Raw genomic sequence first — 26,887 nt, 5'->3', positions numbered from 1 at the left:
AAGGTGTATGGGGAAATGGAAAAGCAGATAAGAGAAGCAAAGAACTATGAGAATAGATTAGCAGCTAACATAAAAGGAAATTCCAAAGTTTTCTATAGGTATGTAAGAGAGTGGCTAAAGCAGGAGTAGGGCCAATCATAGACCAAAAGGGGATTTACGCATGGAGGCAGGGTCATGACTCAGGGGTTAAATAAATATTTAGCATCCATCTTTGCAAAAAAGGAGGATTGTTGTACAGGCTATGTTGACTAAGGAGGAACCTCTGACACTAGAAGCATTCAGAATGAAGAAGGAAAGACTCTTGGACAGGCTTTTGGTACTTAAAGGCACTGGGATTTTGAAGGAAGTGAGGGTAGAAACTGTGGGCGTCACTGACTATGATCTTTCAGTCTTCCCTAGACTTGGGGACGTGTCAGAAGACAAGAGAATTGCAAACATTATGGCATTGTTCAGGGCAGATTGTAAGGATAATCCCAGCAATTATGGACTAATTTACAATTTAACATTTGTGGTGGGGAAATTTCTAGAACCAATTATTTAGGATAGAATTAGTAATGATATGGAAAAAGGTGGGCTGGTTAGGAAGAGCCAGCATGGATTTCTAAAGGGAAAACGTGTTAAGCTAACTTGCTGGAGTTTTTTGAAGAGGCAACAGAAAGACTCAAGGGTCACGTTGTCGATGTAGTGCACATGTTGCATACTTCCAGAAGGTGTCTGATTCAGTGCCACACAACAGATTGGTGAGGAAAGTTATAGATTGTAGGTTATAGGATAAAAGGGACAGAGGCAACGTTGGTATAAAATTAACTCAGTGATAGGAAGCAGAGAGTGATGGGCAATATTTTTCAGGTTGGAGGACAGTTTGTAGTGGAGTTCCCAGGGATCGGTAATGGGGCCCTTGTTTGTCCTGATATATATTAATGATCTGAATCGTGGTGCTCAAGGGACAATTTTAAAGTTTACAGATGACACCAAATTTAGTAGAATTGTAAACTGTGAAGAAGAACAATGTAGAACGCCAAAAGAACATTGACAAGTTGATCGAGTGGGCAGGCAGGTGGCAGATGGGATTCAGAGTAGAGAAGTGTGAGATGATGCATTTTGATTGAATTAACACTGAAAAAGTAGGTGGTACAGTCTGAAAGAGGGTGTAGGAACAGAGGGATCTGTGTGTATACATGCATAGATCATTGAAAGGCATAGGATGACAAAGAGACCATTTGATAAGGCACACTACTTGGATCCTCTGGGAAGCCAGGGAGGAGATTGCCGAACCTTTGGCATTGATCTTTAACTCGTCATTGTCTACAGGAATAGTGCCAGATGACTGGAGGATAGCAAATGTGGTTCCCCTGTTCAAGAAGGGGAGTAGAGACAACCCTGGTAATTATAGACCAGTGAGCCTTACATCAGTTGTTGGTAAAGTGTTGGAAAAGGTTATAAGGGATAGGATTTATGATCATCTAGAAAAGAATAAATTGATTAGGGGTAGTCAGCACGGTTTTGTGAAGGGAAAGTCGTGCCTCACAAACGTTATTGAGTTCTTTGAGAAGGTGACCAAACAGGTAGATGAGAGTAAACCGGTTGATGTGGTGTATATGGATTTCAGCAAGGCGTTCGATAAGGTTCCCCACAATAGGCTAAATGCGGAGGAATGGAATTGTGGGAGATATAGCAGTTTGGATCGGAAATTGGCTTGCTGAAAGAAGACAGAGGGTGGTAGTTGATGGGAAATGTTCATCCTGGAGAGCAGTTACTAGTGGTGTACCGCAAGGATTGGTGTTGGGTCCACTGCTGTTTGTCATTTTTATAAATGACCCGGATGAGGGCGTAGAAGAATGGGTTAGTAAATTTGCAGATGACTCTAAGGTCGGTGGAGTTGTGGATAGTGACGAAGGATGCTGTAGGTTGCAGAGAGACATAGATAAGCTGCAGAGCTGGGCTGAGATGTGGCAAATGGAGTTTAATGCAGACAAGTGTGAGGTGATGCACTTTGGTAGGAGTAACCAGAAGGCAAAGTACAGGGCTAATGGTAAGATTCTTATTAGTGTAGATGAGCAGAGAGATCTCGGTGTCCATGTACACAGATCCTTGAAAGTTGCCACCCAGGTTGACAGGGCTGTTAAGAAGGCATGTAGTGTTTTAGCTTTTATTAATAGAGGGATCGAGTACCAGAACCAAGAGGTTATGGTGAAGCTGTACAAAACTCTGGTATGGCCGCACTTGGAGTATTGTGTACAGTTCTGGTCACCGCATTATAAGAAGGATGTGGAAGCTTTGGAAAGGGTGCAGAGGAGATTTACTAGGATGTTGCCTGGTATGGAGGGAAGGTCTTACGAGGAAAGGCTGAGGGACTTGAGGCCATTTTCATTAGAGAGAAGAAGGTTGAGAGGTGACTTAATTGAAACATATAAAATAATCAGAGGGTTAGATAGGGTGGATAGGGAGAGCCTTTTTCCTAGGATGGTGACGGCGAGCACGAGGGGGCATAGCTTTAAATTGAGGGGTGAAAGATATAGGACAGATGTCAGAGGTAGTTTCTTTATTCAGAGAGTAGTAAGGGAATGGAACGCTTTGCCTGCAATGGTAGTAGATTTGCCAACTTTAGGTACATTTAAGTCATCATTGGACAAGCATATGGACGTAGATGGAATAGTGTAGGTTAGATGGGCTTGAGATCGGTATGATAGGTCAGCACAACATCGAGGGCCGAAGGGCCTGTTCTGTGCTGTAATGTTCTATGTTCTATGTACTGTAGGTAGACCCACAATGCCCTTTGTGAAACTCTTGCAATCTGTTTTTATATTACTAGCTCGCTTACCCTCATATTTCATCTCACTGCTACCTCCCACCCCATTAGTTTTTAGTTGTCATCTGCTGCTTTTTTAAAGCCTTACCAATCATTTGCCTTCACAATAATCTTCATCACATTGTATGCTTTTTCTTCAGCAATAATGCTGCCCCTGACTCTTCTTCTCAGCCACTCTCCCCTTAACAAATTTCTTATTCCTTGGGTTGAATTTTGCTGTCCCTTCTGAAAACTCCAGTAACTCCTGCAATTACTGCTCCATTGTTTTCCGTGCTAGGCTTCCCTTCCAATCAAGTCTGACTGGCCCATTCCTCTTGTTTTTGAAGTTAACTTTACTCAATCATAACAATTGTTACGGCTGATTCCAGTTTCTCCCTTTCAAGCTGCCGTTGGTAAATTCCCTTGTTAAAAGGAAAAGGTTAAAACCATATTCAGATGCAATGAAAGGACAAATTATCAACCAGAGAATAAAAGGTGGAGAATAGTTGTATCTACAAACTTGTGTCATGAGCAAAGAATCATGAGTCAGAAGAAAACCAAAAGAAAGCGACTGGTTAATATTTGTGATCCAGTCTAGTGTCAGTCTGTGCTTTTCTGATTTTTTTTCCTTTCCGCACCTGTAATACCAAGTGTATGAATGCATGACTGAGTTGTTGATCATTCTCGGCCTTCTCCAGTAGCCCTCAGCATCACAAACCTTTTTTCTTCTTGATTCATTCACGGGATGAGGATGTCACTGGCTAGGCAGCATTTATTGCCCATCCCTAATTGCCCAGAGGGTAGTTAAGAGTCAGCCACAGTGCTGTGGGTCTAGAGCCACGTGTAGGCCAGACCAGGTAAGGATGGCAGTTTCCTTTCCTAAAGGACATTAGAATATAGAACATAGAACAGTACAGCGCAGAACAGGCCCTTCGGCCCTCGATGTTGCGCCGACCTGTGAACTAATCTAAGCCCCTCCCCCTAAACTATCCCATCATTATCCAGATGCTTATCCAAGGACTGTTTAAATGCTCCTAATGTGGCTGAGTTAACTACATTGGCAGGCAGGGCATTCCACGTCCTTACCACTCTATGAGTAAAGAACCTGCCTCTGACATCTGTCTTAAATCTATCACCCCTCAATTTGTAGCTATGCCCCCTTGTACAAGCTGAAGTCATCATCCTTGGAAAAGGACTCTCACCCTATCGAATCCTCTGATCATCTTGTATGTCTCTATTAAATCCCCTATTAGCCTCTTTCTCTCCAATGAGAACAGACCCAAGTCCCTCAACCTTTCTTCATAAGACCTTTGCTCCAGATCAGGCAACATCCTGGTAAATCTCCTCTGGACCTTTTCCAATGTTTCCACATCCTTCCTGTAATGGGGCGACCAGAACTGCACGCAATATTCCATATGAGGCCGCACTAGCGTTTTGTACAGTTGCATCATGACATCACGGCTCCGGAATTCAATCCCTCTACCAATAAAACCTAACACACCGTAAGCCTCATTAACAGCACTATCAGTGAACCAAATGGGTTCTTCTGTCATTTGGCAATGGATTTATGGTCATCATTAGACTCTTAATTCCAGGGTTTTATTGAAGTCAAATTCCACGGCAGGATTCGAATGCAGGTCCCCAGAACATTATCTGGGTCTCTGGATTAACAGTCCAGCAATAATACCACTAGGCCATCGCCTCCCCACAAATGCCAATCTTCAGCCAATTCAATTCATCCCACATGATGTCAAGATAAGGCATACTGCAAAGGCTATGGACCTGACAAAATTCCAGAAATATTATTGAAGACTTGCTCTCTGATCTTCCCACTCCTCTATCCGAGCTGTTCCAGTAGAGTTACAATCCTGGTGTTTACCCCACACTATGGAAAATTGCTCAGGTATGTCCTGTGCACAAAAAGCAGGACAAATCCAACCGGCCACATCAGTCTCCTCTTGATCATCAGTAAAGTGATGGAAGGTGTCAGTAACAGAGCTATCAAGCAGCACCTGCTCAGCAATAACCTGCTCAGTGACGTCAGTCTGGGTTCCACCAGGGCCGCTCAGCTCCTGACCTCGTTATAGCCTCGGTTCAAACACAGACAAAAGAGTTGAATTCCAGAGGCTGAGGAGAGAGTGACAACCCCTGACGTCAAGACTGCATGCGATCAAGTGTGGAATCAAGGAGCTCTAGAAAAACTGGAATTGGTGAGTATTAGGGGACAGACTTTCTGCTGGTTGGAGCATACTGGCACAGAGGGAAATAATTCTGGTTGTAGGAGGTCAGTCATCTCAGCTCCAGGACACCTCAGGGTGGTGTCCTTGGCCCAACCTTCTTTAGCTGCTTCACCTATGACCTTCCCTCCATCTTAAGGTCAAAAGTGGGGATGTTCCCTGATGATTGCATAGTATTCAGTGCCAGCCAATATTGAAATGCAACATGATCTGGACAATATCCAGGCTTGGACTGATAAATGGCAAGTAATATTCGTGCCGCACAAATGCCAGGCAATGATCATCCTCAATAAGAGATAATCTATCCAACATCCCTTGATATTCAATGGTGTTACCATCACAGAATACCCCTCCATCAATGCCCTTGAGCTTACCATGACCAGAAATTCAACTGGACTAACCACATAAACACTGGCTACTGGAGCAAATCAGAGGCTAGGAATACTGTGGTGAGTAACGCACCTCCTGAATCCCATAAGACCACAAGACCATACAATGTAGGTGCAGAATTAGACCATTCAGTCCATCATGTTTACTCTGCCATTCAGCCATGCCTGATTGTTTCTCAATCCCATTCTCCTGCCTTCTTCCTGTAATCCTTGATCCCCTTACTAATCAAGTATCTATCTATCTCTGTCTTAAGCACACTCAATGACTTGGTCTCCACAGCCTTCTGTGGCAATGAATTCCATAGAGTAACCACCCTCTTGCTGAAGAGTTGCCATTTCAGGTCAAGTGACTCTCCCTCAGAGCTCATTCTTGTATACCTCTTCTGGACACCCTCCAAAGCCGGCATATCCTTCCTTACATAAGGGAAACTGCTCACAATGTTCTAGATGCAGTCTGACCAGAGCCTTATATATCCTCAGTAGTACATCTCTGGTCTTGTATTCCAGCCCTCGTTAAATGAATGCTAATATTGTGTTTGCCTTTCTATTTGCCAACTGAGCTTTCATTTAGAAAATAGTCTATTTCCTCTGTTCTTCTTACTAAAGTGCATAACCTCATTTCCCACTTCATATTCCACCTGCACTTCTCTGCTAACTCTCTGGGCTTGTTCAAGTCCTTCTGCAGCATCCCTGCATCCTCAATATGATCTGTTCCTCCACCTATCTTTCTGCCATCTGTTCACCAAGCAATAATGCACTCAGTTCTTTCGTTCATTTCATTAATAAATAATGTGAATAGTTTCTGGTCCCAACACTGACCCTCGCAGGACTCCATTAGTGACTGGCTAAGATCCCTTTATTTGCGCCACACAAATGCTAGGCAATGATCATCTCCAATAAAATCCCTTTAACCAGATCCTTTTATCCCTGTTCTCTGCCTTCTGCCAGTCAGCCAATCCTCTATCCATGCCAGTACCTTTTCTCTAACACCATGGGCTCTTATCTTATTTAGCAGCCTCCTGTGTGGCATCTTTTCAAAGGCCTTCAGGGAATCCAAGCAGATCACAGCCACTGGCTGTCCTCTGTCTAACTTTCTCATTACCTCCTCACTGAATTCTAAAAGATTTTTCAGGCATGCATGACCTTTCCTTGACAAAGCTGTGCTGACTCAATGTGGTTTTACTGTGCGCTTCCAAGTACTCTGCAATCTCATCCCTAATAATCAGCTCTAAAATCTTATCAATGACCAATGTCAGGCTATCAAGCCTATAGTGTCCCATCTTCTGCCTTCCTTCCTGTTAAACAGGTGTGATGCATTAGCCATTTTCCAGACCTCTGAGACCATCCCTGACTTGGGTGATTTCTAAAAGATCACCATCAATGCCTCTGCAATCTCCACAGCTATCTCCTTCAGAAGCCTGGGGTGTAGTCCATCTGGTCCACGTGATTAAAAAACCAAAAGAACTGTGGCTTCTCTAAACCAGGAACAAAAACAGAAATTGCTGGAAAAGTTCAACATGTCTGGCAACATCTGTTTCTTTATCCTTGGCATGAATTTCTGCTGTGCCTCCCAAATTACCCCCAGAAACTCCTGCCATTGCTGCAGTATCACCTTCCCTGCAAGGCTTGTCTTCTAGTCAACTGACTTGCTTCTCCCTCACATCTTTGTAGTTATCTTTACTCAACTGTGATACCATTACCATCTGACCCCAGATTCTCCCTCTCAATCTGCAGAGTGTATTCTATTATATTTCTGATCACTATTCCCAAGGGGTTCCATCACCTCAAGCTCCATAATCAAGTCTGCCTCATTATACATCAGCAAATCCAGAAACGCCTGTTCCCCAGTGGGCACTACCACAAACTTCTCCAAGATGATATCATATAGACATTCCACAAATTCCTTTTCTTGAGATCCGTTGGCAGCCTGATTTTCTCAGCCCCTATGCATTCTTAAGTCCCTCCCGTGATAAATGTAATAGTGCATTTCTGACATGCCTTTTCTATCTCAGGGTTATTTTCTTCCCCACATCCTGACTACTGATAACAGGCCTGTACACAATTCCCATCTGGGCTTTTTCTCCTTTGTGGTTCCTCAACTCTACGCACACAGATTCTACACCTTCTGACTCTATAGCACTTCTTGCTTACAATTTATTTTCATTTCTTACTGACATGGCAACCCCACTCTTTCCTCTGCCCCTTGGCCTGGCCTTTCGATAGGTTGTGTACCCTTGGATATTTAGTTCTCAGCCCTGATTCCCTTGTAGCCACATCTCTGTGGTACCCACAAAATTATACCTGTCAATTTCATTCTGGGCCACAAGCTCATTGACCTTGTTTCATGTTTTGCATTTAAGAGCAATATTCTGACTCCTGCATTGACTGTCTCCTCCTCATATTTGTTTCCTTATCTTCTGTGCCTGGAGTTAGATTCTTGACCCTTTCCCAACTGTCTGTCCTATTATTTAATCTGAAAACTCTAATAACCTCTGCTGAGCCCTCCCTTCTTTTAACATTTTTCCCTAATTTTCCTTACAACTGAATCCACTTCTGCCTACTATGTAGTTTGAAGCCTGTCCACCATCCACAAGGCACAAGTCAGGAGTGTGATGGAATACTCCTTGCCTAGATGGGTGAAGCTCTAACGGCACTCAAGAAGCTCAACACCATCCAAGACAAATCAATCACTTGATTGGAACCACATCTGCAAGCATCCACTCCTTCCACCGTTGACGCTCTGTAGCAGCAGTGTGTACTATCTACGAGGTGCACTGCAGAAATTCACCAAAGATAGTTTCTTCTAAACCAACAACCACTTCCATCTAGAAGGAGAAGGGCAGCAGATACTTGGGAACACCACCCCCTGAAAGTTGCCCTCCACTAACCATCCTGACTTAAGACCATAAGACATAGGAGTGGAAGTAAGGCCATTCGGCCCATCAAGTCCACTCCGCCATTTAAATCATTGCTGATGGGCATTTCAACACCACTTCCCTGCACTCTCCCCGTACTTGGAAACTCCGTGACTTGGAAACATATTGCCATTCCTTCAGTGTCTCTGGCCCAGAATCCTGGAATCCCCTCCCTGAGGGAACTGTGGGTCTACCTACAGTACGTGGATTGCAATGGTTCAAGAAGGCAATTCACCACCACCTTCTCAAGGGCAACTAGGAATGGGCAATAAATACTGGCCCAGGGATAACCATGCACTAAAAGTGAATAAAAAAGAAAAAAATACTGCTTTGTGTTATGGGCCAGACCAGATCCTAACTTCCCTCCAAAGTATTGTAAGGAGCTAGCCTAGACCCTACCTTTTGTATTTATTTAAAGGCAACTGTAAGGTGCTGTGTTCCAGATGGATTCAATCAGTCCACCCCTAGGCTTGAGTCAAAACACACTTTATTCTCACAACACAGTTAAAATAGGAAAAAAAGTGGCATCACTTTACCGAAATACCTGACAAGATAATGCATTATTTGATGAATAATCAACAGCTTTTTCAATATAGGTAGCATACACTTTGGCAAAAAAGGCAATTCAGCAAAATAGTTACTATTCTGACGTGCCAAGTCTCTTCAGTTCAGAAGAAAGAACCAATCTGCTCTTTTTGATTTTAAAGAGGAAGTCTCTCTGTGTAAGATTTCATTCTAACAGCTGGGAATTCAAACTTTTAGTTCAGCAGCCAACAAAAACCTTCAACTAACTGAAAGCAAAACTACAAGCCATCCTGGGTCTGTATGGGCCCTGATTTGTCCACTCATGATTCTTTTATCTCATTAAAAGACTGTGAGTAGAAAAGTTGATGAGGGTCGAGCTGTGGATGTGGTGTATATGGACTTCAGTAAGGCATTTGATAAGGTTCCCCATGGTAGGCTCATTCAGAAGGTCAGGAGGAACGGGATACAGGGGAACCTAGCTGTCTGGATACAGAATTGGCTGGCCAACAGAAGACAGCGAGTGGTAGTAGAAGGAAAATATTCTGCCTGGAAGTCAGTGGTGAGTGGTGTTCCACAGGGCTCTGTCCTTGGGCCTCTACTGTTTGTAATTTTTATTAATGACTTGGATGAGGGGATTGAAGGATGGGTCAGCAAGTTTGCAGACGACACAAAGGTTGGAGGTGTCATTGACAGTATAGAGGGCTGTTGTAGGCTGCAGCGGGACATTGACAGGATGCAGAGATGGGCTGAGAGGTGGCAGATGGAGTTCAACCTGGATAAATGCGAGGTGATGCATTTTGGAAGGTCGAATTTGAAGGCTGAGTACAGGATTAAGGATAGGATTCTTGGCAGTGTGGAGGAACAGAAGGATCTTGGTGTGCAGATACATAGATTCCTTAAAATGGCCACCCAAGTGGACAGGGTTGTTAAGAAAGCAGATGGTGTTTTGGCTTTCATTAGCAGGGGGATTGAGTTTAAGAGTCGTGAGATCTTGTTGCAGCTCTATAAAACTTTGGTTAGACCGCACTTGGAATACTGAGTCCAGTTCTGGTCGCCCTATTATAGGAAAGATGTGGATGCTTTGGAGAGGGTTCAGAGGAGGTTTACCAGGATACTGCCTGGACTGGAGGGCTTATCTTATGAAGAGAGGTTGACTGAGCTCGGACTTTTTTCATTGGAGAAAAGGAGGAGGAGAGGGGACCTAATTGAGGTATACAAGATAATGAGAGGCATAGATAGAGTTGATAGCCAGAGACTATTTCCCAGGGCAGAAATGGCTAGCACGAGGGGTCATAGTTTTAAGCTGGTTGGTGGAAAGTATAGAGGGGATGTCAGAGGCAGGTTCTTTACACAGAGAGTTGTGAGAGCATGGAATGCGTTGCCAGCAGCAGTTGTGGAAGCAAGGTCATTGGGGTCATTTAAGAGACTCCTGGACATGCATATGGTTACAGAAATTTAAGGGTGCATACATGAGGATCAATGGTCGGCACAACATCGTGGGCTGAAGGGCCTGTTCTGTGCTGTACTGTTCTATGTTCTATGTTCTATGTTCTAAAAAAGTACCCAGGGAGAACTCAAAAGCCATTTATCCACTGCTAGTCTGAAGGAGACATTTCAACACCACTGTGACAGCATCCCTCTACAAGAGGAACAGCATAGGACATCTCTTTAAGAAAGATTCTCATTACACATTCCTGTGTTTGCCTGTTTGCATCCCTTTAGAAATTTTAAAACAGAATACAGTTTAAGTATAGAGTTATAAGTTAGCAATTTGTGTTTTGTTCTTGTCATTAGATAATGACATTTTGATTCCAATAAATATTTATTTTCTTTTTAATGGGAGAAACCTAATGTTGTGATTGTAATGAGGTCAGCCATGTGGGCCTCATAGAAGATGAGGTCCCTGATTAGGGTCGCTAACCTGGAACACCCAATAGTGTATACTTCCTGCACTTTGGCTGATGCAGAGCACAAATACACACAGACAAAGTAGGAAGGCTTGGCCATTATCTTCGGTGTGAGAAAGTTCCACCAATACCTTTATGGGTATAAATTTGTTATAGTAACAGACCACAAATCCTTGTTAGGGCTTCTGAAAAAGAACGCGACGATGGCATCCATAGTCTCAGGTTGAATTCAGCGATGGGCTCTTATTCTGACTGTGTACAATTATAAGTTGAAACAGCCTCGTGGAGGCCAAGAAGCAAATGTGGATGCCTTGAGCTGCCTCCCACTGGCTGAAACACTTGTGATGGTGCTGCCGCTGGAAGAGCCTGTTCTGGTTTTAAACTTTCTGGACAACCTTCTGGTGACCATTGATAATATCAGACTGTGGACACAGAAAGACCCCGCCCTGACAAGACTGAAATAGCTGGTGGTGATAGGGGGACTTAAAGGTCAATCACAGCCAGAATTGAAACCTTTCTGTACCTGGTGAGACCAGATCACTGTAGAGAATGACATTTTATTATGGTGAGCAAGAGTGCTTGTCCTCAGTAAAGGTCACTGCCAGATATTGCCTGAATGCTACCAGGATCATCCAGGGGTTTCCAAAATGAAGATGTTGATGAGAAGTTATGTCTGGTGACAAGGATTAAATGCAGATGAGTCACTGCAGTGGGGCAGCGCCCAGAGTGCCAACAAGGACAAAAATTGCTGCTAGCAGCTCTCCCACATTCATGGAAATGCCAGGGCAAACCCTGAACTCAGTCACACATCAACTATGTCAGCTGTTTCATGAGCCCAATGTTCTTGGTCATTATGGACACCCAATTAAAGATGCATAGAGTTCATTTGTGAAACATGGGGACAACAGTTGAAAAGTTGTGAGCATCTTTTGCAATATACGAGCTCCCTGAAAGTGCTGGTCACATAGCTAGCCATCATCCATAACATCCATTGTCCAATGGTCTGGCAGAAAGAGCAGTCCAAACTTTGAAAACAGGCTTAAATAATTGGCCTAGAATTTCACTGACTGCCCTGGTTCCTATTTGATTATCAGACCACACCACAGGGATAGCTCCAGCCATGTTGCTAATGTGGAGAAGACTCCACCAGATTAAATATGATCTTCCTGGACCTGGTTGGGAAGGTGAAATGGGATCAGGAATGCCAATGTCAGGCACAAGACTCCACTAAACAAGAGAGTCAGTTTACTTCGGGGGATGAAGCTTGGTGCCAAAACCACAGAAATAGCCCTGCATGGGTAGGAGGCATGGTGAATGTGAGGTCAGGCCCCGTGACATACCAAGTTGGGTAGGTGAGGTGTCCTGAACAAGCACATGGACCACATGAAAGCTGCGAACCTGTAAACAGGGCTGGTGAAAAACATACACAGCCCCCCAAACCACCTGGAAAGGCTGTTAGAACCCATGGGTTCTCCCCTTCTTTGCAACATTGAAGAAACCTCAGAGTTTGAGATGGACACCGGTGGATGTCACAACCTCAACTCCAATAGCACCTAAAAAAGAGAGTGAATTTCTTCCGAGACACTCTGAGCCCAAGAGGCAGGCTAAAGTCTGGTACATGTTGCCCGTATGTGAAGCTGAGTTGGAGCAATTGGACCCAGTGCAAAAGTACCCCAGGCGAGGCTACAAGGGAAATCCCTGGACTTAGAGTGTCAGGAATGTAGTGATTGTAATGAGGTCAACCAGGTGGACCTCATAGAATATGAGTTAGCGAGTTTTGAGAAGATTTGTAGCTCAGGTTGAGTTTCTGGATGTGAGTTTGCTCGCTGAGCTGGAAGGTTAGTTTTCAGATGTTTCGTCACCATTCTGGGCAAAATCATCAGTGAGCCTCCGATGAAGCGCTGGTGTTATGTCCCACTTTCATTTTATCTGTGTGGGTTCCTTTGGGTTGGTGATGTCATTTCCTGCATTGGTGATGTTATTTCCTGTTCTTTTTCTCAGAGGGTGGTAGATGGGCTCCAAATCAATGTGTTTGTTGATGGAGTTCCAGTTGGAATGCCATGCTTCTAGGAATTCTCGTGCGTGTCTCTGTTTGGCTTGTCCTAGGATGGATGTGTTGTCCCAATCAAAGTGGTGTCCTTCCTACCTGTATGTAAGGATACGAGTGATAGTGGGTCATGTCGTTTTGTGGCTAGTTGATGTTCATGTATCCTGGTGGCTAGCTTTCTGCCAGTTTGTCCAATGTCGTGTTTGTCACAGTTCTTGTAAGGTATTTTGTAGATGATGTTCGTTTTGCTTGTTGTCTTTTAAGTTCATTAGCTGCTGTTTTAGTGTGTTGGTAGGTTTGTGGGCTACCCTGATGCCAAGAGGTCCGAGTAGTCTGGCAGTCATTTCGGAAATGTCTTTGATGTAGGGGAGAGTGGTTATGGTTTCTGAGCCCGTTTTGTCTGTTTGTTTGGGTTTGTTGCTGAGAAATCGGCGGACAATGTTCATTGGGTATCCGTTCTTTTTGAATACGCTGTATAGGTGATTTTCTTCTGCTCTTCATAGTTCCTCTGTGCTGCAGTGTGTGGTGGCTCGTTGGAATAATGTTCTAATGCTGTTTCGTTTGTGGGTGTTGGGATGGTTGCTTCTATAGTTCAGTATTTGGTCCGTATGCGTTGTTTTCCTGTAGACACTGGTCTGTAGACCTGGAGAGCTGGATCTCCGATACCAGGGTTCTTAGCAGAGGCAGTAATGCAGAGACTCGAACAAACAGCTCTGCCAATCATCCAACCCAAACTTTGGGTCCGCTACGTGGATGACACCTTTGTCATCACTAAACAAAACAAATTAGAGGAAACATTCAAGACCATCAATAATACCCTTTACTGGCATAACATTCACAAAAGAGGAGGAAAACAACAACAAACTGCCATTCCTCGATGTCACAGTAGAGCGAACAGCCAATGGGGAACTTCAAACCAGCGTCTCCAGGAAAACAACACACACGGACCAAATACTGAACTACAGGAGCAACCATCCCAACACCCACAAACGAAGCTGCATTAGAACATTATTCCAACGAGCCACCACACACTGCAGCAAACTTACAATTCCATGATTGTTGAAAGATATAGATAGTATACAAACAGAATAATATCAGGAATTCCTCTGTTTTCTTTCAGGAAAAAGAACATAAAGATGAAGAAGAAGCTAATGAACAAGGCAAGTAATTATCAAGCACCAGGAGCAGGCCATTCAGTCCCTTGAACCTGCTTCATCATTCAGTCAGATTCTGGTTGATAAGCTGCATCAATTTCACATTTCCACACTATCCCATTTGTCATCGATTCCCTTAGTATCCAAACATCTGTCAATCTCTGACTTGAAAACGCTCAAATACTGAGCATTCACAGCTGTCTGAAGTAGAGAATTCCAAAGACACTCAACCTGCCGCATGAAGTGTTGTACTCCATCTACCAACTTCTTGCCCACTTATTTATCTGCCTAGGTCCCATTTTGTAACCTTTTCACATCCCCCTCTTTACTCTCGAACCTTGGCACCTAGCTTTGTATTGACAGTAAATAAATTAATTGAATTCATTTCCTTCATCTGACTATTTGATGCAGATTGCAAATAGCTGGGCCCACATCCTTCTGCACTAATTACAAGCTTAACACAGCCCTGAAGCCTGAAGTTATGTTTTCCACCCACCTTGTCACTCCAATAGGCATGCTCTTCAGGTCTCCACTTCTCCACCACCAAGCCTGCCTCCTTTCCCACCCACCCACCCACACTACACACGCATGTACACACACACACACACACACACACACACACACACACACCACCCCCCCCCCCCCCCCCTAGAAATAGAGAGAATTGGGCAGTCACTTTTACTTAGTTGTTGAGCAGGTGTTCTTAGAGACCGCGCTTCAACTCCAGAATTTTTTTAAAAATATAAATTTTGGACCTAGCATATGTGATTGATGAGTGAAAGCAAAGACTTGTTAGTTTCTACTAATCTCCAGAATATTGTTAATAGTACTAGAGAAAAGTTAATGTAAGTAAAATAATGTGAAAAATATGAGCTAAGGCTGGGAAGCTTGATCAAGGGAAAAGACATGAGGGGAGTTGTAAAGACTTCTCAAGACCTCAATGAGCTTTTGTACAGGAAGTATCAAATTGAAACATGTAGGATTCTTGAGGGATGTGAAAGGGTAAATGCCAAGAGGATGTTTCCCCTCATGGAAGAGTCTCAGAATTAGTAAAAGGGTACAGTCTTAGAATTAAGGTGTGCAAGTTAAGACAGAGGTGAGGAGGAATTTCTTCTCTCAGAGGTTGAGAGACTTTGGAATTCATCGCCACAGACAACTTTTGTATATTTAAGGCTCAGATAGATAGAATCTTGATCAGTAGGGGAATCATAAGTTATAGGGAAAGTGCGGGAAAGTGGATGTGCAGAGTGTTGAATCAGCCACCATCCTGTTGAATGGCAGAGCAAGCTTGGAGAGTTGAACAACCTGTTCCAGTTCCTATTTCTTATGGTCTTATGGCTCCAAGTTTCAGTGCTCGACCAGTGGATAGTGTCAATGAGGTGCATCTGTAAGGCAGAGAAATACATGTATAATGAATTCAGAGAGGTGGTCACACCATATGTTAAGGTCAAGCAGCAGGGAGGAAATAGAAGTCCATCAGACAGCCCAAGAGATACAGGCAAGTTGAGCTCAAGTTGTGCTTTGGTACTTCCTCAGTTACCTCAATGCTTCCCTAATGGCATTGTGATCTAGCTACAGCACAAGGACTGCAGTGGTTCAATAAGAAAGCTTACCACCAAATACGACATGTTGTTCTTCCAGCTTGTCCTGGGCTCAGTGTTAGCAGGAGGAAAAACACCTTGTTTTCTGTTTGGTGACATTGCAATCTTCAGGACTCACTATCAAGTTAAATAATTTTAGGGCCTGAATATCTCCTTTCATGTCCTTTATCCACGCACAACCCTGTCATCACGTGTTGCTTTCATCACAGCCAACCCATTTCCACACACTAATTGTCTCTATTATCAGCTTTCCTTACTCCTGACTCACAATTATCCACCCTTTCAACTGCCCAACTACTGTACTCTTTCTGAGTGCTCCCTCTGTACCTGCCATTTATTCCTTTACCCCAACCCCACCCCATCTTTAGCTATAAATACTACCCTCTTCCTAACTGCAGTAGCTCAGTAGAAGGGTTATTGGACTTGAACCATTAACTCTGCTTTCCCTCCATAGAGTTTCTCCAGCAATTTCTGTTTTTGTTTCAATTTTATGACTTGCTTCTCTATGAAAGGGATGAGTTTGTTGAACACAGTAGCTTCGCTTTTACAGGGAAATCTAAATGTAAAATTCTAGTCAAAAATTCATTTCTCAAACCTGAAATTAGGAATATTATCCAGAAATTTAGTGACCTAACTATCAGCATTCATTCTGTTCTGATTTTCACAGATGTTACTTATCTTAATATGCCAACATTTGATGAGATAGAAGAGGAAGTCAATAGGACAGATGAACAAGTGACCACACCAATAAAGAAAGCCATAGCAACGTTTCAGGTAAACAGACTTCACCAAACCACCATTCTATTTCATCCTGTTCCAAATAACTGAAGCATAAATTCTGTATAAAAACTGAAAGAATGGCAGATGCTATAAATCAGGAACAAAAATAGAAGTTGCTGGAAAAGCTCAGCAGGTCTGACAGCATCAGTGAAGAAAAATCAGAGTTAATGTTTCAGGTCCAGACCTGCTAAGCTTTTCCAGCAACTTCTGTTTTCGACTGAAACTTCTATGCCTGATTCCTCTCCTAACAAAGAATAAGAACGTGTTCATCCAGCTCCACACTCTGATGAAGGGTCTAGGCCCGAAACGTCAGCTTTTGTGCTCCCGAGATGCTGCTTGGCCTGCTGTGTTCATCCAGCGTCACACTTTATTATCCACACTTTGTTATCTCGGATTCTCCAGCATCTGCAGTTCCCATTATCTCTGAAAGAATAGCGTCTGATTAGTTTTCTTAATTTCAAGTTGTTCCTGCATAGTAATATTTGTGACAATGCACGAGAACATCCTTATCCCTCCGAACTTTGGAATTCTGTGGTCTATCTCCATTCAGATTATAGTCTGCTTTTTTATTTTTCCAACTAAAGTGAACAATTTCACATTTTCCCACATATCACCTCCATTTGTTTTTACACACTCACTCAATCTGTATCTGTATGCATCCTTGTTATATCCTCTTCACTTTCCTATCTATCTTTGTGTCATCTGTAAACTTAGCTACAGAAGCCTTTGCTCCCGTCATTTACATCATTGATTAAAACAAGGGAACAGTGAGGTTATATAGCTCATTGAGCCCACCCAAACATTCTACATTATTCAGAGATAGTAAGAACTGCGGATGCTGGAGTCAGAGATAACACACTGTGGAGCTGGAGGAACACAGCAGGCCAGGCAGCATCAGAGGAGCAGAAAAGCTGACGTTTCGGCTTAGGACCCTTCTTCAGAAATGGGAGAAGGGTGAAGAGAGCTCAGAAATAAATAGAGAGAGGAGGGGTGTGGCTGAGGAAGGTAGGCGGGATGGTGATAAGTGAATGCAGTTAGGCAGTGGTGGGGATTGTCAGTGAGGTAGAAGGATCACATAGATGGGAGAAAAGACTGACTGGTCAAGGAGGTGGGGATGAGAAGGGAGGGTTGGTCATGGGATGAGGCCAGGGGTGGGGAGATTTTCAAACCATTAAAGTCCACATTTAGGCCATTGGGCTGTAGGCTCCCGAGGCAGAATATGAGGTTCTGCTCTTCCAGTTTCCAGGTGACATCGTTGTGACACTGGAGGAGGCCCAGGATGGACATGTCACCCAGGGAACGGGAGGGGAATTTGAAGTGGTTTGCGACTGAAAAGTGTTGCCCAATTCCCACCACTCCCTACCTGCACTCACTTACCACCAGCCCACCTGCCTTCTCCAGCCCCAACCGTCCTCTCTCTCTCTTTAGAACATAGAACATAGAACATAGAAAAGTACAGCACAGTACAGGCCCTTCGGCCCACGATGTTGTCCCATGGAATAATCCTAATCCAAAAATAAAGTAACCTAACTTACATTCCCCTCAATTCACTGCTGTCCATGTGCATGTCCAGCAGTCACTTAAATGTCACTAATGACTCTGCTTCCACGACTACCACTGGTAAACTATTCCATGCGCTCACAACTCTCTGGGTGAAGAACCTCCCTCTGACGTCTCCTCTATACCTTCCTCCTAACACCTTAAAACTATGACCCCTCGTGGCAGTCAATCCTGCCCTGGGGAAAAGTCTCTGGCTATCGACTCTATCCATGCCTCTCATTACCTTGTACACCTCAATCAGGTTGCCTCTCTTCCTCCTTCTCTCCAGACAGAAAAGTCTGAGCTCAGTCAACCTCTCCTCGTAAGACAAGCCCTCCAGTCCAGGCGACATCCTGGTAAACCTCTTTTGCACTGTCTCCAAAGCCTCCATATCTTTCCTATAATAGGGCGACCAGAACTGGACACAATATTCCAAATGTGGTCTCACCAGGGTTTTGTAGAGCTGCACCATAACCTCGCGGCTCTTAAACGCGATCCCCCTTCTAATGAAAGCCAAAACACCATGTGCTTTCTTAATAACCTTATCCTGGGTGACAACTTTGAGGGAGCTATGCACTTGAACACCAAGATCCCGCTGTTCCTCCACACTGCCAAGAATCCTGCCTTTAATCCTATATTCAGCGTTTAAGTTCGACCTTCCAAAATGCCTCACTTCGCATTTATCCAGGTTGAACTCCATCTGCCATTTCTCAGCACAGCTCTGCATTCTGTCAATGTCTCGCTGAAGCCGGCAATAGCCCTCGATACTATCAACGGCACTTCCAACCTTTGTGTCATCAGCAAACATACTAACCCACCCCTCAACCTCCTCATCCGAGTCATTTATAAAAACTACAAAGAGCAGAGGCCCAAGAACAGAGCCCAGCGGGACACCACTCATCACTGACCTCCAGGCAGAATACTTACCATCTACAACCACTCTCTGCCTCCTGTCAGCCAACCAATTCTGAATCCAGACAGCCAAATCACCCTGTATCCCATACCTCCTGACTTTATGAATGAGCCTGCCGTAGGGAACCTTATCAAATGCCTTGCTGAAGTCCATGTACACCACATCCACTGCTCGACCCTCGTCAACCTGTCTTGTGACTTCCTCAAAGAACTCAATAAGATTTGTAAGGCATGACCTGCCCCTCACAAAGCCATGCTGACTCCCTTTAATCATGCTATGCTTTTCCAAATAGTCATAAATCCTATCCCTTAGAATTCTTTCCAAAACCTTGCTGACCACAGACGTAAGACTGACTGGTCTATAATTTCCAGGGATTTCCCTACTCCCTTTCTTGAAAAGAGGAACAACATTTGCCTCCCTCCAATCTTCCGGTACGACTCCTGTGGAGAGTGAGGAAGCAAAGATCTTCGCCAGCGGCTTAGCAACCTCCTTTCTCACTTCCTGGAGCAACCTAGGATAAATCTGTTCTGGCCCTGGGGACTTATTAATCTTAATGTTTGCCAAAATTTCCAGCCCATCAACTTCCTCAATCTTGATCTGTTCAAGCCTGTTTTCCTGCTCCTCAAAGTTCTCATTCACAACAAGGTCCCTTTCCTTCTTGAAAACGGAAGCAATAGACTCATTTAGGGCTTCCCCTATCTGCTCAGACTCCACACACAAGTTCCCTACGCTATCCCTGATTGGCCCTACCTTCTCCCTGATCATTCTCTTATTCCTCACGTATGAGTAAAATGCCTTTGGGTTCTCCCTACTCCTTCCCGCCAAGCCTTTTTCGTGCCCCCTCCTGGCCCTCCTCAGTCCACTTTTGAGCTCCTTCCGGGCAAGCCTGTGATCCTCTAAAGCTGTGCTAGACTCTTGCTTCCTCCACCTTACGTACGCTGCCTTTTTCTTTTTGACAAGAAGCACCTCTGTACCCGTCATCCAAGGCTCCTTAATCTTACCCCTTCTTACCTGTCTCAGAGGAACAAATTTATACATCACTCGCAACAACTGCTCCTTAAACAGTCTCCACATGTCTGCTGTGCCCTTTCTGTGGAACCATTGCTCCCAATCTGTACTTCCCAACTCCTGCCTGATAGCGTCATAGTTTCCTTTTCCCCAGTTAAATATCTTCCCCTGGTAACTGCTCCTTTCCCTTTCCATGGCTATGGTAAATGCGAGGCTGTTGTGGTCACTGTTGCCAAAGTGTTCTCCCACCGCGACATCTGACACCTGCCCTGGCTCATTGCCGAGCACCAAATCCAAAATGGCCTCTCCCCTTGTCGGCCTGTCCGCATACTGAGTAAGGAAACCCTCCTGAACACACCTGACAAAAATGGCTCCATCCAAACCATCTGCACTAAGGAGGTTCCAATCTATATTGGGAAAGTTGAAGTCACCCATAACAACAACCCTGATACGTTTGCACTTTCCAACAATCTGCCGGCCAATGAGTTCTTCGATCTCCCTATTGCTATTTGGGGGTCTGTAGAAAACCCCCAGTGAGGTAACCACTCCCTTGCTGTTCCTAACTTCCACCCATACTGACTCAGTCGACCAACCTTCCTCGGCAACCTCAGCCCATACTACCTCAGTAGACGAGTCCTCATCAAAGATTCTTTCAGCTGCCATTATACTGTCCTTGACCAACAAAGCCACACCTACCCCTCGTTTACCACCTTCCCTGACCCCTTAATGAAAGATCTAAGCCCTGGAACCTGCAACATCCATTCCTGACCCTGCTCTATCCATGCCTCCGAAATGGCCACAACATCGAAGTCCCAGGTACGTATCCAAGCTGCAAGCTCACCTACCTAATTCCGGATACTTCTGGCATTAAAGTAGACACACATCAACCCAGCTTGCTGTCTGCCAGCACATTCCTGTGATAGTGAGGCCCTGACCATGTCCTCCCTACGCTCATCCTCCTGTGTACTAGGACTACACCTCAGTTTCCCATCCCCCTTCTGAGCCAGTTTAAATCCACCCGAATGGCACTAGCGAATTTTCCACCCAGGATATTAGTGCCCCTCTGGTTCAAGTGGAGACCGTCCTGTTTGTAGAGGTCCCACCTTCCCCAGAATGAAACCCAATTGTCCATGTACCTGAAGCCCTCCCTCCTGCACCATCCCTGCAGCCATGTGTTTAGCTGAAATCTCTCCCTGTCCTTTGCCTTGCTATCATGTGGCACGGGTAACAAACCAGAGATGACCACTCTGTTTGTTCTAGCTCTCAAATTCCACCCTAGCTCCCTGAAATCCCGCCTGACATCCCTATCCCTCTTTCTACTTGTGTCGTTGGTACCTACGTGGACCACGACTTGGGGCTGGTCACCCTCTCCCCTCAGGACCCCAAAGACACGATCTGAGACATCATGGACCCTGGCACCTGGGAGGCAACACACCAATCGTGTGTCTGTTTCGTTCCCGGCAAACCTTCTATCAGTCCCTCTAACTATGGAGTCCCCAATGACTATCACTCTCTTCCTATCCCCCTTTCCCTTCAGTGCAAGAGGGACAGACTCTGTGCCAGAGACCTGCACCCCAGTGCATGCTCCTGGTAAGTCGTTCCCCCCCAACAGTATCCAAACCGGTATACTTGTTTTTCAGGGGAACGACCACAGGGGATCCCTGCACTGACTGCTTTTCCCCCTTCTAACAGTTACCCAGCTTTCTTTCCCAGCTCCCTTACCCCTCCCCTATTTCTGAAGAAGGGTAGCTGACCTGAAACGTCAGCCTTCCTGCTCCTCTGATGCTCTGTTCTACGTTATTGCTGATAATTTCCTCAGTGTCTTTTGCCTGCACCATCTCCATATCCTTTTCTATAATTAGTCTCCAAAAATCTATTGATTTCTCTTTTGAGCAAAATTATATAAATTGTAAAAAATATTGGAGATATGAGTTAACAAGTCCCGAATCCTGGTGGACAAAAATCAGCAAAGAATCGTGGATGTTAGAAAAACTCAGCAGGTCTGCCAGCACCTGTGGGACTTCACTCACCACACTCTATTGATTAGAAAAGGACCAGTTTATGCATGCACTCTCTTTTCAGCCAGCCAAATTTTACTCAATGCTAATATGGAGTCCTCGAGTATTACAGCATGGTAAAACAGGCCCTTCAGCCCAAACTGGTCCATGCTGACCGTGGTGCTCACTCAGCTAGTTGCAATTGCCCTCATTTGGTCGTTATCCCTCTAAACCCTTCCCATTCTTGTACCCATCCAAATGTTTTTTAAATGTTGTTATTGTACCTGCCTCAACCACTTTCTCTGGCAGCTCATTCCATTTACACACCACCCTCTATGTGAAGAAGTTGCCCCTCAGGTCCTTTTTAAATCTATCCCCTCTCTTCTTAAACCTATGTCCTCTAGTTTTCAATTCCCAATCCCTGGGAAAAAGACTACATGCATTCATAGGGGAGGCAATGGCTAGTGTTATTATCACTGGACTCTTAATCCGAGACCCAGGTCATGTTTTGGGAAGCAGGACTCGAATCCCACCATGGCACCTGGTGGAATGTGAATTTGATAAATATCGGGAATTAAGAGTCTAATGATGACCATGAATGCATTATCAGTTGTTGGAAACACCCATCTGGTTCATTTCGTTTAGGGAAGGAAACTGCCATCCTTACCTGGTCCGGTATACATTTGACTCCAAACCCACAGCAATGTGGTTGACTGATAACTGCCCTCTGGGCAATTAGAGATGGGCAATAAATGCTGCCTGGCCAGCGACACCCTCATCCCGTTCATGAATAAAGGGAAAAAAAATCAAATCATCTGACCCACCGCTCATTCTTGCATAAGGCTTTTCTATAAGTTTGATGCTGTAGTTAGCTATGGATGTTAACTATAAAGAGTGGGTCCTTTCCTTTGAAATTATGTTTATACTACACTTATTCTGAATTGTTCCCTTACATGTTAATCACTGCTTTTCTATTTGTCTATCTTTTAGCATAGTTTCCTAGTAGGCAGTCTGGTTTCCAGTTCAGATTTCATGCCCACACAGTTGTCCTTACTTAAATTTAAAATACCAAGTCCTCAACCCAATCTTCTCCCATTCAAACTGTTTATAATTTTCAATCATAAAGTTGCAGAAGGGCAATCATATTTAACTAATCTATTAGGGCTTTTTAACAGACAATCTTCGAGGTGGATAGAGAGTATTTTAAAAATGATTTGCAGCTCACGATGCTTGGAAGACTTAATTTTTTAGGGATTTTTGGAGAAAGGCATCAGTTTTATGTTTTGTGGATGTGCCTAATGTGGATTCTCTAAAGAAGGTCATTGAAAGTTCACTGTGTATATTAGAGGGCTCTTTAACAAAATTTCCTGGAAATTACGTGACTGTTTTGCTGTAAACCCAACTGGAATGGTGTTTTCAACAGAGACTGGCTTGAAGGTGTTCTTGTTTTATCTGGTTCAGTTGGAGGAAAGCCTGCTAAGATTAAACTGGGCTGGAATAAAACTTGAGATGTAATAGGTGCTTGGCTGATCACCCCCATTTCTGAAAAATCTGCATTATTTCAGGGTGAAATTTATTTATTTTCTTGAAAGTGTAGTTGAAATAACACCTTAAGATTATATTTCTGAGCATGTTTCATCTGTAAGATGCAGAACAACAGTATGTGATTGGTGACGACCAAACGTCACAGAGATGTCCTACACTTAACCCTTTAAGAATTGTCCATTGGCCAAGTTATTTTGTTTTCATAGAACAGAGAACAGTACAGCACAGTACAGACCCTTCAGCCCCAAGATGTTGTGCCAAACTTTTGCCCTAGTCCTAAGGTCTATCTAAGCTCCACCTCTTCCTTTTCCTATCATCCATATGCCTGTCTAATAGCTGCCTAAATGCCCCAATGAGGCCGACTCCACTACTCTCTCTGGCAATGCATTCCACGCCCCTACCACTCTCTGAGTAAAGAACCTACCTCTGTTGTCTCCCCTATATCTACCTCCACTCACTTTAAAACTATGCCCCCTTGTAATAGCTACCTCCACCCTAGGGAAAAGCTAATAAATCTAATGTCTGCGAAGAAATTTGTTTTGTTTTCTCGTTTCCCAAATTCTGTGCATGTGTGTTTTGTGGATAGTTTTAGGAATACTTCAATATTATGATCTATATTAACCAATAGTAACCTTTATTCAACAGGTTTTGTTTTGATAATAAATCCATAATTATGTTTAGTAAGATGCCTAGTTGATATATCTATTTACAGATATAGATAGATATTTAATTGGCTATTATGCTAACTGGTAAAAGTGACAGCACGCTCCTTGGTCAAAACATCAAATTAAAGATGTTTTAGAAGATTAGAGGCTTCCATAGGTAATGAGGTGGTAGAAAGGCAATCCTCAGTGTGTATGAGTTGGTGTCAGAGGCTTACAGGCAGAAATTTCAAAATATCTGGAAGCAGCTTGGATAGACTTACACAGATTTTGAGAAGCTTACTTTCATACATTTGCAGCGGGGTTGGGCTGATCCAGCTAATGTAGCTGATGATTACAAACTGATTCACAAATCTAAACTTTTTCTCCATCACCCTTATAAACCTGAGAAAGATAGAATGTGGAAGAGTCAAAGAAAAACAAGTAGCTATCGATAAGATGGGACAGCTAGGAAGACTCAAGATCTCCCCTTAAGGTCAGAAAGGCAAATGCTGAAGGTGGAAATAATGGCCAAAGGCCTAAGTGTTTCCATTGCGACAAAGTGGACATCCTCATTCAGATTGCAGGGAATTCTTTTGATGGGAAATGTAACTCTTTAATCTTTGAATGAGGCATTAGTCACATTTAGAGAAACAGGAGCCACGGAAACCTTTGTTGAGGAAAGGCCTGCCAAATCTGCCAGAGAACACATTGGATGCCAAAGTTTTAGTAAATGGGGAACAAATCAGCGGGGAATATGTACCTGTACATATCAGGTGCACCTAAGGTTCAGAATGATGCCTGGTACAGTAACTGCAGGATTTGTTTGTAATTTACCCTACTCGTGGGGAATGATTTTATAGAATTGAAGGTTGTAGTCTCCACAATAGTCACAGAAAACTAAAGTTAAGTCAAGGAGATAGAACAGTTATGGGAAAAAGTTCCAGGAATTTTCCCTCATGGACTGGCCTGACTAATGGCTAAACAATGTCCATTGTGGGAGATTGCATTGGCAGCACAGTTAATTGATTATCTGAAATTTTCTTCAGTATAATCCAAAGGAAGATTCAATGTCTTCTCTGATTGAGGCTTAGCAAGCTGAACCAGATTTAAGTAAAATAGCCCAATCAACTCAAACAGAAGCTGTATCGTAGGGAGTGCTAGAATGCTACTTTATGCGAAATGGAATTCGAATGAGAAATACAGATCTCTTCACAAACCTTCAGACAGAATGTGGATGGCGGTTCACCCCAGGTGATTCGGTTCTGATGGATTTGCCATGGTAGAATTTGAACCCATGTCCCCAGAACGTTAGCCTATGCTTCTGAATTATAAGTCCAATGACATTGCTGTTACATCACTGTCTTCCTTTGCATGAAATGCAAAATATTAACATGCAGGTGCAGCAAGGAACTAGGAAGGCTTGTAAAATTTTGATCTTTATTGCTAGGGTTTAGGATTTTAAAAATAAGGAAATCTTGTTACAATTGTGTGTGATGTTGATGAGGCCGCACCTGGAATACTGTGTCTGGTTTTGCTGCCTTATTTAAGAAAGAATATGCTGGAATTAAATGCTGCTGAAAAGAGACTGACAAGGTTGTTCCCTGGGACTTTGAAATGACTTATCAACAGCAACTAAACAGGTTAGGGATAGTAAGAACTGCCAATGCAGTAGTCAGAGGTAACACAGTGTGGAGCTGGAGGAACACAGCGGGTCAGGCAGCATCAGAGGAGCAGGAAAGCTGATGTTTCGGGTTGGGACCCTTCTTCAGAAAAAATGGTCAAAAAAAGGTGTCTGACCTGAAATGGCAGTTTTCCTGCTCCTCTGATGCTGCCTGACCTGCTGTGTTCAACAGGTTAGGCCTTTTGTCATTAGAATTCAGAAGAGTGAAGGGTGATCTTGTTGAAACATTGAAAATTTTGAGGGTGCTTAACAGGATTGATGTTGAGAAGTTGTTTTCATTATGGAGAGGTGGGGAGTTTTGAAGTATATACATTCACGACACTGCAAGCCTCACTGACAATCCTAAGTTGGCTGTCAGCACTCTCCAGAAATGAATTATAAATGTTGGTTTTCCCTGAAATTGGCATTCTTGCAAATGACTCTGATGTGTGCAAGGTAAAAAATTCCAACAAAATGTGTCTTTTTGGCAATATTCATGTCCTGTACTAAACCACTAATTGGCCACTTCTTTCCTTATGACCATATAATGTGACTTTGTGATATTGATTGAGGAATAAATATTGACCAGGATGACAGGCGTAACTCCCATAATAGTTCTTCAAAATAGTGACCTTTGAATCTTTATATCCAATAGAGCAGGAAGGTAGGACCAACATCAACATCACATCAATAGTGCGGCACTCCCTCAGTACTGACCCTCCAACAATGTTGTGCTCCCTCTGTACTGAATTTCTGACAGTGCTCCGCTCACTCTGTATTGCTCCTCTGACAGTGTGCACTCTGAGTACTGACCCTCTGACAATGCAGCACTCCTCAGTACAAACCCTTTGGCGATGTGGCATTCCCTCAGCATTGACCTCCAACTGTGCGGCTGCCCCCCTAACCACTGACCCATTAACGATGCAGTGCTCCCTCAGTACTGAACATAGAACACTACAGCGCAGTACAGGCCCTTTGGCCCTCGATGTTTGACCTGTGAAACCAAACTGAAGCCTACCTAACCTACACTATCCCATTATCATCCATATGTTTATCCAATGACCATTTAAATGCCCTTAAATTTGGTGAGTCTACCACTGTTGCAGGCAGGGCATTCCACACCCTTACTACTCTCCAAGTAAAGTACCTACCTCTGGCATCTGTCCTATATCTATCACCCCTCAATTAAAAGCTATGTCCCCTTGTGCTAGCCATCGCCATCTGAGGAAAAAGGCTCT

The 26,887-nt window shown here is 43.8% G+C and overlaps 1 protein-coding gene across 1 annotated transcript in view; it reads left to right on the top strand.

Moving 5' to 3' along the window:
• fer1l4 (fer-1 like family member 4) overlaps positions 1 to 26,887 on the top strand; it is a 253,912-nt gene that overhangs the window by 142,318 nt on the left and 84,707 nt on the right. Inside the window, exons 32-33 of the mRNA XM_059652665.1 lie at positions 13,929 to 13,968; positions 16,231 to 16,337. Coding sequence (XP_059508648.1) covers positions 13,929 to 13,968; positions 16,231 to 16,337 — 147 coding nt within the window. The remainder of the gene's footprint in view (positions 1 to 13,928; positions 13,969 to 16,230; positions 16,338 to 26,887) is intronic.

This window comes from Stegostoma tigrinum, chromosome 19 (assembly GCF_030684315.1).
Source record: "Stegostoma tigrinum isolate sSteTig4 chromosome 19, sSteTig4.hap1, whole genome shotgun sequence".
Classification (NCBI taxonomy): Eukaryota; Metazoa; Chordata; class Chondrichthyes; order Orectolobiformes; family Stegostomatidae; genus Stegostoma; species Stegostoma tigrinum.
This window is presented reverse-complemented; position numbering and strand designations above follow the sequence as displayed.